This window comes from Cajanus cajan, chromosome 2 (genome assembly GCF_000230855.2).
Source record: "Cajanus cajan strain Asha chromosome 2, NIPB_CcT2T_4, whole genome shotgun sequence".
In the NCBI taxonomy this organism is placed as follows: domain Eukaryota; kingdom Viridiplantae; phylum Streptophyta; class Magnoliopsida; order Fabales; family Fabaceae; genus Cajanus; species Cajanus cajan.
Window position 1 is genome coordinate 78,772,357 of NC_138518.1, and position 14,066 is coordinate 78,786,422.

At 31.3% G+C, this 14,066-nt stretch overlaps 1 protein-coding gene across 1 annotated transcript; it reads right to left on the reverse strand.

Moving 5' to 3' along the window:
• Nucleotides 1-1,974: 1,974 nt before the first annotated feature.
• Nucleotides 1,975-3,730, reverse strand: LOC109799471 (U-box domain-containing protein 27). Its single transcript, XM_020360043.3, has one exon. It carries the CDS (start codon nucleotides 3,274-3,276, stop codon nucleotides 2,047-2,049), a length of 1,230 nt encoding a protein of 409 aa, XP_020215632.2. The 5' UTR covers nucleotides 3,277-3,730; the 3' UTR covers nucleotides 1,975-2,046.
• Between the last annotated feature and the right edge of the window lie 10,336 nt (nucleotides 3,731-14,066).

Consider the following 14,066-nt stretch of genomic DNA (forward strand, 5'->3'; position numbering starts at 1 on the left):
GCTGACTGATGATTTCGACTTCATGCAAGCGAGTTGCAGCCTACAATCTGAACTGAGGATGAGTTTTTGGAGTTCGCTCACCCTCGCGGGATCACGATCATTTGTTCCGTCTATTGTAGTAGGTGTGTCGCTTAGGGTATAAGGGACATATTGATTTGACCTTAATTTAATAGTTAGATTATTGAAATTTGATGTAGACAATAAATTATTGAGTGAAATAATATTCATAGAGTAAGCAGATCCCTTCTCTCTTTTCTCTTTATATATAAGAAAATGTATTTAAATGGTAACAATAATTTATTTGTATTTTTTCTATAAAAAAATAAAGGTTTAATTTATAATTCGTTATGGATAAGATTCATAATGGAAAGGATATGGCATTAAATTTAAATTTAACTCGCATTCAGTCATATAAATATAAATTACATCTAAAAGGAAACATATAAGTATGACATTCAAATAATAATAAAAATAAAAATCAATGTATCAGAACTAAATCAATTAATGTACACAACACCCCTCAGTCTCAAGTCCCTTAGTCAAGACGAAGAGACTGCAAAACAATACCCAAGTCGAACGGTTCTTAGAGTAAAAAATCTACCAATTAGAGTTTTTTTTTTTTTTTTTTTTTATAATTAAAAAAACTCTATTTCTTTCATTTTTTTTACGCAAGTAAATTGTGGACTATCTACGATCGTTACAAATGTTTGTAATACTCTAAAATTGTAAGCAATTATTTATAGACCATTACATTATGCTATGCAGTCTACAATAATAATTTATATAAAAACACACTAGTTTGATAATTAAAAATAATAATAATAATAATAATAATGAATAATGTAAATAAAAAAACAAAAAGAGTGAAAAGATATGAATAGTAATGAGTGACGTTTGTGTTTGTTCCTAATCCACCTGAATGGAAAGGTCAAACAAAAGATATATATGCCCCCACACCCAACCATACATAAGATGGGTTACTCTCAAATCGATCTCAATAAAAACCTTATAAATGTGTCACGTGATTTGTCCCAACATGCTACCCCATCGAATAATCGCACGTCCTTGGCCTTGTAATTACCGCCAATATACGCCTGATCCAATACAATACATATAAATTCATACCCTACATTGGAGTACAAAAAAGCACCAAGAACATGAAAAGTAAAGGAGAGAAAAAGATAGTGCTTAGGGAACCATGCTTTCCCAACTTTTTTCCTTTGCTATTGCTGCTACTTGCAACCAATCCACACGCACCAAAATCCAATATAGAACAATGTTTGTTTTGTTTAATAATGTCTTAATGGATTGTAATGGACGCCGTCCTTTTCTCAAGATTGTGGATTACTTATTTAAACTTTTATGATTGAGGTCGAGGGTGGGCATTGTTTAGTGCCCTTAAAGCATTCATGTAATATACACAAGTGGTCAAACCTATAATGTATCTCTTTCTTTTTCCATTTGGATTCCCATCCTTTTCGTCCCTTTCTTTGCAAACAAACAATACTTAATGAAAGAGAAAGCTCGCATGATTACACTCAGCAAACAAAAGCAAAACCCCGTTTCACCATTCACAATTCACAACTCACAATCCAATACCAACTCATTTGCGTTTCCTTTCAATTCATGCCTGCATGTTATTCAACTCAATTTCAATCCACAACATTCTATATAGGTTCAATTGTTAATTTAAATACTTTTTTTTTTTTTTATTTTTTTTATTTTTATGAATTTAATGAATATGCATTATGTGTCCAGAGATTTTAACACGGTAATCGAATTCAAAACCATGTTTGGCTTTTTTATTGCAAAGCCAAGAAATTGCGATTTATAATCGAATGAAAGTAGAAACATTTCACAAGCATATCCTATTTCATTTTAATTTTGGTCATTTAATTAAGGCGAGTAATAAACATTTTATGGAATTATTAAGAGAGATTAAAGGCATAAAAAAGGGGAAGAGAAAAGAGAGTGTAGAAATGAATATTGGTTTGTGTATTAAAAATTTGTGTGTGATTTACAAATAGAAAGGCAGTGGTAGGAGGATCAAAAGGGCATAATATGAGTGGTTTGGGTGTGATAAGAAGAAAGAGAGGACTTGGAATTAACCCGAAATATCTTGAGCAAATCGGCAGACATTTGGCGCACATGGGGCGAGCAATTACTCTGCATTAGAAGCAGAATCTTGGTCAATCCATTAGCCTTCGTAACCGCCTCTTGCGCCTTCTCATCCCGAAACAGATAACACACACTCCACAGCGTCGTCACCGCGTGTTCCGTCGCCACGCTCGACACCTTCAGAACCTTCTTCACTATCGCCGCCACGCACGCCGCCTCCTCGCATATCTCCGCCCTCCCTTCCTTCGTAGACGACACCGTTTCCACCGCCTTCAGAACCATCTCCGTCGCCCAAACGCTCAAGCTCGGAGCCCAAAGAAGCCTCGACAACACCTTCACCGCTCCCACTCGCACCAGCTTCATCTTGCTCCGTTTCGGCGTCGAAATCGCCACCAAGCACGACAAACAGCTCTCCATTAGATCCGGATCTTTCTCCGGCGCTATTAGATTCAGCAACTCCGATACTAAACCTTCCTTCTCCGCTATCAACAACTTCGATTCGGCGTCCACGGCCACGGATTTCAAAACCCTAGCGGACGCGGCCTTGGCGCCCTGGCTGCCTTGTTGCAGAACGAGAAGCAGAGAATCTAGCACGCTCTGTTTTTGTCCCTCGCCCTGCCTCTTGAGCATCAGGTTTTTCAGCCTCTCACCGTCTTCCATTTTTCCGACAACCAAATCCAACGCCGTCACCACCTGTTCGAGGAATTCGACGCCGCCATTGACATTATCGAGGAGGCCAACCAAGAGCGGCACGAAGCATTCCGTTCTGGCGAGAAAATCGCGATTCTCCTCGGAATCTAGCGCGAAACGCGCGATTTTGGCGAGCGAGTCGAGGCGAGGAGGAGTTTGCAAGTGGGAGATGGCGAGGAGGACTTGGTCCTTGGAGAGGAGTGAGTCGGGCGAGTGGAGTGGGTGAGGAAGCGAGTCGGACCAGATCTGGATGAGGCTCTGTAGGGTTCGGTTGGGAACGAAGTCTTTGGTTTGGAGGATCTGCATGGTGGCGGGACACGTGTTGTTTCCGTTGTCGAGCCAGCGCTGGATGCTGGAGCGGTCGTAGGTGACGCCGGTGCAGAGGCTGACTGGGGATTTCATGACATCGAGGGATATGGGGCAGCGGAAGAAGCTGGGGACGCTGATGTATAGATCGTCTCTCACCATGGTTGGTTGTGACTTGTGACTTGTGAGTTGTGAGTTGTGAGCGGTGTAAGTGTAACAGAGAAAGAAAAAGAGGTAGGCGATGCAGCGGACAAGAAAGCGGTGTTTAAAGAAGAGAGAGAAGGAGTCAAAGGTTGGGTGACGTCAGATGCTCGCTTTTTGGTGTTGGCACGTGCGGAGCGGGAGAAGAGGGCAAGAGGGCAAGAGGGCAAGAGGCAGAATGGTGGGGTGGGGTCCAGGGAGGCTTCCATCGGTCGCCTTGATTACATCATCCCTCCAACCCTCAACCCTCGACAACGACAACCACCTCCACCTCCACCTCCAAGGCTCCAACTACAACTCTTCTCTTCCACCTCTACCCCATATACCTTACATATCTTTCTATTCTATATTCTTCTTTTATTTACTTCTTCTCAATTCTCATATGCTATAGTATTGCTATCCATTATCACACAATAATATTTCCTTTTTTTTTTTTTTTTACGCAAATACTTCTTTCGTTTTTATTTTCATTATTTATCACTAGCATCCCAAATCAACAAACATAAAAGTCTATGGAGGGACCTTTTACACTAATTATTTGACCTACGCCTACATACCGCTGACAAAACAACCCACTTTCTATTACAACCATTGGAATATATTAAAATACTAAGAAGCAGGACACTAATTTATCTCTAAGAATATTGTCCACTATATCACTAATCTATCGAAAACCTCTCTAATGCGTTCATAAACATGAGAACCCACCACTTTATTCATACACTTTCCTAATAATTAATTACATAATCAGATTAAAAATTGAAGATCAATATGTGGCAACAATTACGATTAGGAATGAGAATAGGAAAATTTAGAGAAATAAAATCAACTGTTAAATAATTACAATGAAAATAAACACATTCAAGAGTCACAACAGAATCTCTTTTCATGTAAGCCTAACATATTCTTACAAAATTATAATGGTGTTGATTCCACGCATTTCATACAATTATTACAAGATTTAATTTCGACTTATTTTACAAATTTTTATTGAATTAGATAAATTTGCAAATAGCCCTAAAACGATTACAAAAATTAAATTATTTACTGATAATAATATAAAATTAATAATTTATACTGTCATTCGATAAAAAGAAATTATATCATATTCAAAAAACTTATTTATTTTTATAAAAATTACATCAATAGTTATTTTTTATTAATCAACATTATAAAACTACTTTGAAGCTGATAATTACCATTGTACCTCTTTAATCTTACGGGTTAAACTTACAAGTAAAAGAAAAAAAGCAAAAATGATTAGTCATTATATCTTACAAGTTACAGTGTTATAATGGCACCGAAAGCAACCATATGTAGTATGTAGGGGAGGGGCACAATGCTTGCTCCTATCCCCCGTACAGAAACTAGGCTCTACCGTTTTTCCCTTTTCTTTTCTCTGCTTCGCTAATTCGGACATGGCAATATAACCCTCTCCCCTATTTTCACGCAAGAGAAACCGGACAAAGTACGTGCATATTCATAAACATAACTTTTATTCTAATTGGAGCGAAATCTACGGTGGCCTTTGACTTCGTATAGTTCATGGGGGAACAATGTGATTTCCACCATTGGATTTGTGTTGGGTTTGATATTAGTGTAAAATATTAATTAATTTTGAAAATTGGGAGTAGAATTGAAAGAAAGAATAGTAGCTTGAAGTAGCTAGCATAGCATGTGCAGTGTTATGAAACGTCAAAGGTAGCGGTATCCATCTACGTAAGAACTAAGAACAGTAGCAATTAATAATATTTAATTTATACGAAAAAAAACAAAGTATGTGGGTTTGCATGAAAACGACAGGAGTGTGAGCGCGTGAGCTAATGACGGGGTGATATTCGAGCTTTTGCTTAACTAAAATCCCGTTTGGTAAGAATGATAAACCTAAAGTCCAATTCCAATGCAATTTGGTGTTGATGCACCATACGCCTACGGCACTGCCAAGTCAAACTTGGAATGGAATGGGAAACTTACAATATTCACCCGATTCGCAAATAATACGATTCACCCATCAGTCTTTGTCATGTTATAAATTTCCGTGTCTTTGTAGTCACAACTCAACTACCAATTCGATTTTCTCATGTTTATGCTTTAAATCCAATCCAATTGCCTGTGTCTGTGAGTGTGTGCTTGCTATGCTTATTTCTTTATTTATTACTTTATGAGAGCCTAATTAGTTCTACCATCAACGCGGATTCTGGGCTGTAAGTCAACAATGAGATCAGATGGAAAAGAAGATTGTTACATATTTTGCAAATGTATATGCACATGCAATATATACACTTCCCAGGGTTTCAGTCTTTCGGATCTTTTCAAACGATCATATATTCATATATATCTAAAGTGGTTGCTATTCGTATATATGAATCCGTCACTGCTTTCAGATCTATACACATGGAAAGTCGTTGCTATTCTAGAAATTTTTCATAATTTTTCTCTTTGTTTTTTATTTTCTTGAATTTGAAGGTATTATTTCTAGTTTTTACTACTATGTGATTATTTTAATTATTTATTTATTTATTAAGAAATTAAGTCAACATTTCAAATGTTATTCAAAATTATTATTAGTAAGAAGGAATTTATGTATATCATTGTGGGAGCAAAAGCCTCAACTAACTTTTATTATATAATTTTAATTATACATATTATAATAAAATCTCCTACTAAACACTAAATGTTCTTATTGTTCTCCGTGTTTTCATTTTGTTAAAAAAAATTAAGTCAATATATTAATCTTTTAAAATATTTTTTACACTATTTCACAATTTATAATTATTAACAATTATAAAGGTAACATTTTGTTTTAGTATTCACAATTTTTTTTTACTCTTTTATCTCTTGATTAATATAAATAAGACTGACTATTATGTAATTTCATATCTTTTATTTTATCTTTTTTTTAATTTATTTTTTAACAAGATATGAAATGTCTCTTTTTTTCTTTTCTTCTAGTATATATATATAATATTATTTATAGTTAAGCATAGTCAATAAAGGGATGATAGGTAACCTAAGTCCATATTATTCTATTTTTTAAAATTAAAAAAGGTCAAATTTTGATATGAGAGTTAAATAGTTAAATAATTATTTAGTTATTTGTAGAAAAATATTTTTTAAAAAGTGTTAAAAAATGAGAAAAATCATTCAATGTTTTTAAAATATAAAATCTCATACATAACAATGGTGATGTATATTTATATTTCAAAATATGTGAAGTTATATATTTAATATTGTCACAAATTTATGTATAAGTGTCGTCTTAATGTCTCCACTACTTCAAATATTTAGATCTATCACTTACTAATAGTGCTACTATATTTGTGAGTGCACCTCTAAAGTTTATATATATATATTAAAATCAATGTTATATATCTATCTTAAAGTGATCATTGAAGATTAAAAATAATGACTTTAGATTGTAGAGAGATGAAAATAAAAATAAAAAATAGTATATTTTATAGAGACTAAAATCATAATTTAATCATTTTAAAAAGACCAAAAATATTGTTTACAAACCTTAGAAAGATGAAAAATAAATAAAAAAAATTATAGGAATCAAAGTTAAAACTTATTTATTTCACAGGGAATTAAATTATATTTAAACATAAAATTATTTGAGTTGAATGCCACCGAGAGTTTGGGGCAATTACAAATTAAATTAGTTTAATAATCATACTAATATTTTAACATATATAATATACAAGGAAATTTTTTTATGTAATTATGAATCATAATAAATAATATTTTTGAAAAGTCTAACCATCAAATGAATTTTTTACTGGAATAATATTTTTTTTTTTAAATTACAAGAATGATCACTGTGCAGGATTATTTACCAAGATAGAACCATTTACTGTTCAAGCTCAGAATTCGGTTCACTGGGAACCGAATTCTGAGCATCAAAATGTAATTTTTTTTGTTTTTTCAACTCAGAATTCGGTTCCCGGGGAACCGAATTCTGAGTTGGTTTTAAATTTTTTTTTTTTTCGTGTATGGGGCAAATGTGGTCTGATGTGGGAAGCGGAACGGCCCGTTCCAAAAGCAGAACGAGCCGTTCTGCTTAAAGAAACAGAGTGCAAATTCTGAATGTGAAACGGCCAGTTCTGCTTAAAGAATTTGCACTCTGTTTCTTTAAGTCGTTCTGCTTTTGGAACGGGCTGTTCCGCTTCCCACATCAGCCCACATTTGCCCCAGACACGAAAAAAAAAAAAAAATTAAAACCAACTCAGAATTCGGTTCCCCGGGAACCGAATTCTGAGTTGAAAAAACAAAAAAAAATTACATTTTGATGCTCAGAATTCGGTTCCCGGAGAACCGAATTCTGAGCTTGAACAGTAAATGGTTCTATCTTAGTAAATAATTCTGCACAGTGATCATTCTTGTAAATTTTTTTTAAAAAAATATTATTCCAGTAAAAAATTCACCATCAAACCTATCTATCTTATAAACCACAATATGGATAAAATACCTATCGAAATAGTTGATCAAAACTAAGATATTCAATAAGGTTGACTTAACTATTCTAGCATCGACCTAGGTCAACCTAGTTACGTTAAGTATGTCTTTATCACATTCTAGTTAACATAGTCACGTTGGGTCTGACAATCCATGCTTGAAGCAACACATTTTGTAACAACTAATCCATGTAGGATAATAAACTTTTTTCTTACCTCTCATCATGGTCACTATAAATAGGGACTCCCATCACAAGTTTGATAATGTTTTTCATTACTTATTATACTTTTCTTTTTCTCTTATAATGACTCGAGCGTTAGAGAGCTTGTAGATGGCTTTCATCGCCACCTTATGATACATTATTTAAACATTATTTCGTTGAAATTAATATATGAGAATGCCTTTGTATTCTCCATTTGAACAGATAAATATTTTTGAACATGTAAATTATATTATAGATTTATGATAGATTATTTATATTATAATACAAAATTATTTAAAATTATTGATACTTTAAAAATAAATTAAAATTCTACTTAAAAATAATGATGAAAAAAATAGATTAAACGAATTAAAAAGGTTATTTATTTTTCTTTTGAAAATATCCTCATTAAATAAAAACTCATAAAAAATTTATTGTTCAAAAATACATTTAAGATAATTTGCTAATTTATATTAAAAAAATAACTAAAATTTATAATAAATAAATATTTTTAAACATAAGTATAATTTATCTTTTAGATTTATGACTAATAATTTATATTATTATATTTAATCATTATATATAAAAATAAATACAAATTTATTGACTTTTATAATTATTATCATAAATATCATATTAATGATTTTTAATTGAACAAGTGAGTTTTTTTTAACATTTATAATGTGTATAAATTAAACTTTTATATATCAGTGGTTTTAAGTTTGATTTTCGTCTGTCTTAAAATAATGTTTGATTAGTGAAAGTTACGCTCTACGAGCATAAATTAACCCTTGATTGTTAGATTTAGAATATCATGAGCACAATTTACTCTTACACTTGGCGTGACTTGACTTGTGCCTGACAAAATTACTACAAAGACACCCTTAGAGCTCTCCCGCTCGACATGGCTACTCCCATGTCTAGTGCCGTCGTCATAGAGAACAATTTGTGCTTTGTGTCACTCCCACACTTAACGTCCCCTTATTCGCTTTCGACGTGATTACAATTCATGATGATTTGCACAAAGTGCGAGTTTCATACCATTATGTCCAAATCCTAAGTCTCAAGTTAATAGGTGAAATCATTAATTTAGTATTTCTCATCTATTATCATAGCACTACAACTCATATTACACAACAATTTTGCACACACTTCTCAATCAAATAAATAATTTTCTTTTATTCAATGACATAAGGGTTTTTACAAATTCATAAAGATTCATAGTCATAACACCCCACATAGATACATGTAACTTAAACTTAATATCTCATGCTGATAAGAAGAATACAGATCCATAATTCCATCCTTCAGTTGAACCATAAAGTTCTCCAAGGATCAGAAACACATACAAAAGGAAGATAAAAACCCAAATCTACATACTATTAATTGATTTTTACACAAGAAAACCTTCACTCCTTCTTTACCTCCATGAACACTTATTGAATGATGAAAATCTATACTGTACGTGTTCTTCCATTCCCAAAAGTGAAAAAGTGAGAAGCATGAAAACGTAACTCTCTCGACTTCTAACTTTAATAAAAATAAAACAGAATAACCCCTTAACCCCCTTTTAACTCTTTGGACTAAATTTTTTCTAACTCTAGTTATAAAAGTCCCCCATCATATATATAATAAGAAAAATAATTATTAGTATAATCCATAGATAAAATACTCTCTTATCCCCTCATAAAATATTTAATTTATTTTCAAAACTCCCATTAATTATTAAACACCTTATTTATAAAAAATATATATATAGAAAACTAAAGGTGTTAAAATGTTTATTTAAAATTATAAGAACTAAAAAGTAAAGGTAAGGAAAAATATAAAGACAAAAAAATATTTTAATTGGATTTTTTTTATACTTTTTAGTTAGCGTTTTCTTTTTTAAATTGGTAAGGTGGTGGCTCCTAGCTAGTTTCCACTTTCCCCACTATACACAGAAAATAATTAATTACAACTTTAAATGATCCATATCCTTTTGTTAAATTAATAGTTTGAATAAATGTCCTACACTTTGAACATTTTAAATGTTTTTTTTTTAAGAATTATTCACGAATTAATGATCAAAAAAGCTAAATAATACCAGTATATCAGAGATACATTGTGTAAGTCACAAAATGTTTGACCTGAGACACATAACACAGGGTGTGGTTGTCGTGTTAGACCCAACTACTCCAGTTGGAGAATTGTTGATTTTCCATGCCGTGTGCTGTATGTAGTCATCGTTTCAAATTCAAAAACGTGTTATGCTCCTTGTCTCGTATTTGATGGGGTAGTTTACAAGATATCAATTCGACCATCGTTTCTCTGAATACATGTTCATTAACTAGTCCAGGTTTCTGATTTGGAACAAACAAGACGAATGATTGTATATTTGGTTGTAAGCCACCAGGGTCGTTGATAACTATTAACTACATTTTTTTTACACTTTTTATAATTGTTTGATCTAAGAAAACTATGCGCATATCTTTTGAATTATTAATGTTTCAACGATATAGGAATAGCAATCAGCTTGATGATTATTTGTCTGTGTATTACCTTTTGAGTTTAAATTTGATATTTCGGGTAAATGGTTTTCTTATCATAAAAGAAGTAATAATTAAGTGAGTCCTTTTTTGGGGATTATATATAATATAATACTAAAATTTAGTTTTAAGTCATGAAAGTACGATACTGTTTTAATTCCGAGTTATACACCGTCAATTTTTTTTTTACACAAATAATCAATTATATATTATGTCATGTCATTATTAAAAATAAATATGTTTACAGTAATATGACACAATTAAAAGATATAATTGATTTTTAGTATAAAATTTATTAGTTCTTGATATAAATTTTTTTTACACTGATGGTATACACATGATTAACTCTTTAATTCCTATGAAAATGTTTATTTAATTTCAGTTCATAAAAATTACGTGTTTAAATCAGTGTTAAAAAAAAAACTAAATCCCCACTAGCGGGCTAAGGCCACTCGACGAGTCTGACACGGTAACTTTTTATTATTTTTATATAATTTTTACCATCCTAATGACGTTTGTTCTCGCCTTGCGGGTCCAGGATCCGAATTTTGATGCTCTCACCCTTTTTAACGAGCCTGCCTTCGTTCTGTTTCAGATTAATTTGATCCAAAAGCAAGGAAGAAGGTTTTTGGAATCATTTTCTACCATTGACGAGATCGAAGGAAGTGACAACGATTCTTGAAAATTCATGACTCTAATCTCATCTCTCTCATTGATTTTCACGACTTTTTAATTTTCTTTTGGTTAGGTTGGGGTGATCCTTCATTTGAACCAATTATAACTAATGTATTTTTTGAAATTTTTTTTTTTGGTACATGAATTTAATTATTAAATTGATGCTCAATTGTTTTCTATGATTGAAACTCACTGAAAAATTGATTCGTGGTTTAAATCTTGTGATTGAGACATTGAGATTTTAAACTATTTAAATTTAATAACCATACAATTCTTGAGCTTAAGAATAAAGGTAACTTGTGTACATATCTGTGAATTTCCTTTGCCTAGTGTTTGTTATTAATTTTGTCTTGGGAATTAGAATTGGGAATAAAGGGTTTACCACATAAATTAAATTAGAGAAATTGAATGTTAATCACATAACAAGAAAGGATTCGAAGGAGGAAAAAAAGTCGTCTAAGGGAGAATTCACGGGTTTTGGTAACTAACCATTTTCATAAACTGATTTTTTTAACAGTTAATTAGAGCCGTTAATAGTACTTTTTTTATTATTTTAATTTAATTAAATAAACAAATAAAAAAATATTATTAACGATTCTGATTAACTGTCAGTGTAAAAAAACTTTATATTAGCAGTGTATAAGTGATTAACTCTTTTTTTAATACTTGTTGATTGCATTAATTTTTCTTCCCAATAAATTAAGAACACAAAAAATCATACATATATTTTTTTTCTTTCTTCTCAAATTGAAGGAATAATTAGAATTGATTGAGTTACTGTGTTAAACCATAAATCTGGTGGAGGGTATCTTTAAGTATAAAAAAAAAAACTTGTTGCACTTTAATTTTTAGTGGAGAAATCTTAGGGCTGGTTCCAGAACTAAAGAGGTCAAATTAAATCAAACTAGGATAATATCATTGGGTTAATCTCTCTAAATTATATTTCTTCTAAACATTTAATTATATATTTTGATATAATTAATTTGAATTGAACTTAAATAATTCTAAACTTAATAATTCAAATTAATAATTTGGCAACCCATTATTCCTGTGTTTCTAAATTAAATAAGCTTGAAATTTAAAGTTTTTACAATGCAAAACAAATTTATTTTAAACTTAATTCACCTCTCTTATGTTATTGAGGTCATTTCATTAAAAATTTATTCTCTTAATATAAGAAGAATTTTCTCAATCTCACTTAAAGTAAGATAGTATTCAATTCACCAAGTATAATATGAACTTTTCAATTTTCATTCTTGAATATTTTGCTTGGATGAGATGTTTCATCCCTTCACAAGACTCTCTCTTTTTTTTAGGTTCGTTCCTGGAGTATTCATCGCCGGCAACAGTGACTAATCTCCTTGCTACATTGGAGGCACTTCAAAGGGTGAGATAACTAGCCCCAAGATTTAACGCGGCTGCATACACAAGGCAGGATTCGAACCCTTGACCTTGCTTAAAAAGTTAATTAATATTTACATTTTCAATTACCATTAAATGTGTTTGAATGATGAATTTAAATAGAATAATTCATTCTTTTGAAGAATTTTAAATATTTTTAGGTGAAATATTTTATTTGAATGAAGAGCTTTTAAAGATTTCTAAATCTAATTATTTGTGAAAATTTTTAAAATAGTAGAATTTTAAATTTTTTTAAAAAGTAAGAATTTAAAATTTTTTATATTTTTTTTATCTGACATATATATATATCTCCTGTTTTATGTTTTCTTTGATCTCTCTCTTTCATCTTTCATACTCTATTTTCTCTCTCCTAATTAATTTCTTTTATTTCTCCTCTCTCTCCCCCTTATTTCTCTTCAATCTTCACTATAGATATAATATATATAAACATATATTTATTTGACATATAATTATATATAATTTTAGTGTTAATTTTAAATAATATTTAACATATTTTGTGTGTCAATAAAGTTTTTAATTACATTTTTTAACAATATCTATTGATATATACTATATTTATTGTGCAAATAAAAGTAGTTTTAATGACACATATTGTATCACTAAAAGATGTATTATTACACGATAATTTTCTTATAATATTTAAGGTTTATTTTCTAAATTAAATGTAAATGTCTGAAGTATTTTCTTTAGCAATATAAAAGTCTTATTAAGGTTAAAAAATGAACTCCAAATTACTTTAGAATGTTTTATCCATTTCCCATAACTACTAGAATGATGTTACTCCATCAATTTAGTGTAGGAAATGTTTGTTGGGAACAGCTGCCACCAGCTGCCAATGCCACTTTCGGTGGCTTTTAATTTAAAATTAAAAGCGGGTCCCACATGATAATAAAATAATATTAAAAGTTTAGGAGAAATTACGAAAATGCCATTGGGACTTTCCTATAAATAGGGAAGCTGAAAATCATAATTTTCATCCCAAATCTTCTTCTCTTCTCTCTTCCTCTCTTATACACCTTGAGATCTGTTCTCGGTAGTAGTAGTCTCCTAATTCAAAGGAGTAAGTTATAGAGAGAGAAGTGTTGTAATTTCCTCCCTTTCAGTAAATAATATTTTTACTGTGGTTATTTTCTCCCTTGTCTCTTTTTACTCATCTCTTATTTTAGCTGTGAGTAACTATTAAGCCTACTCTGGACCTCACAGTGGTATCAGAGCCACTAGGTTGTTTATTATTCCGCTGTGGTGTACATTGGTATAGTGTCGGAGAAAATTTCTTAGTATGCTCTGTGGCTGCAGTATTGTCTGATCAGTCACATCAGAAAAGAATTATTCTTGTTACTGGATTTTATCATTGTTCCAGTAGGCGGTACTATTCTAGTGGAAGTTACTTAAGTCGGTTTAATAGAAGAAATTATGGCAGCAAAGTTTGAGATAGAGAAGTTCAACGGGAACAATTTTTCCCTGTGGAA

Bases quoted from the DNA above. Each gene is read 5' to 3' on its own strand.
- LOC109799471 (XM_020360043.3), bottom strand. From the start codon at position 3,276: ATGGTGAGAGACGATCTATACATCAGCGTCCCCAGCTTCTTCCGCTGC.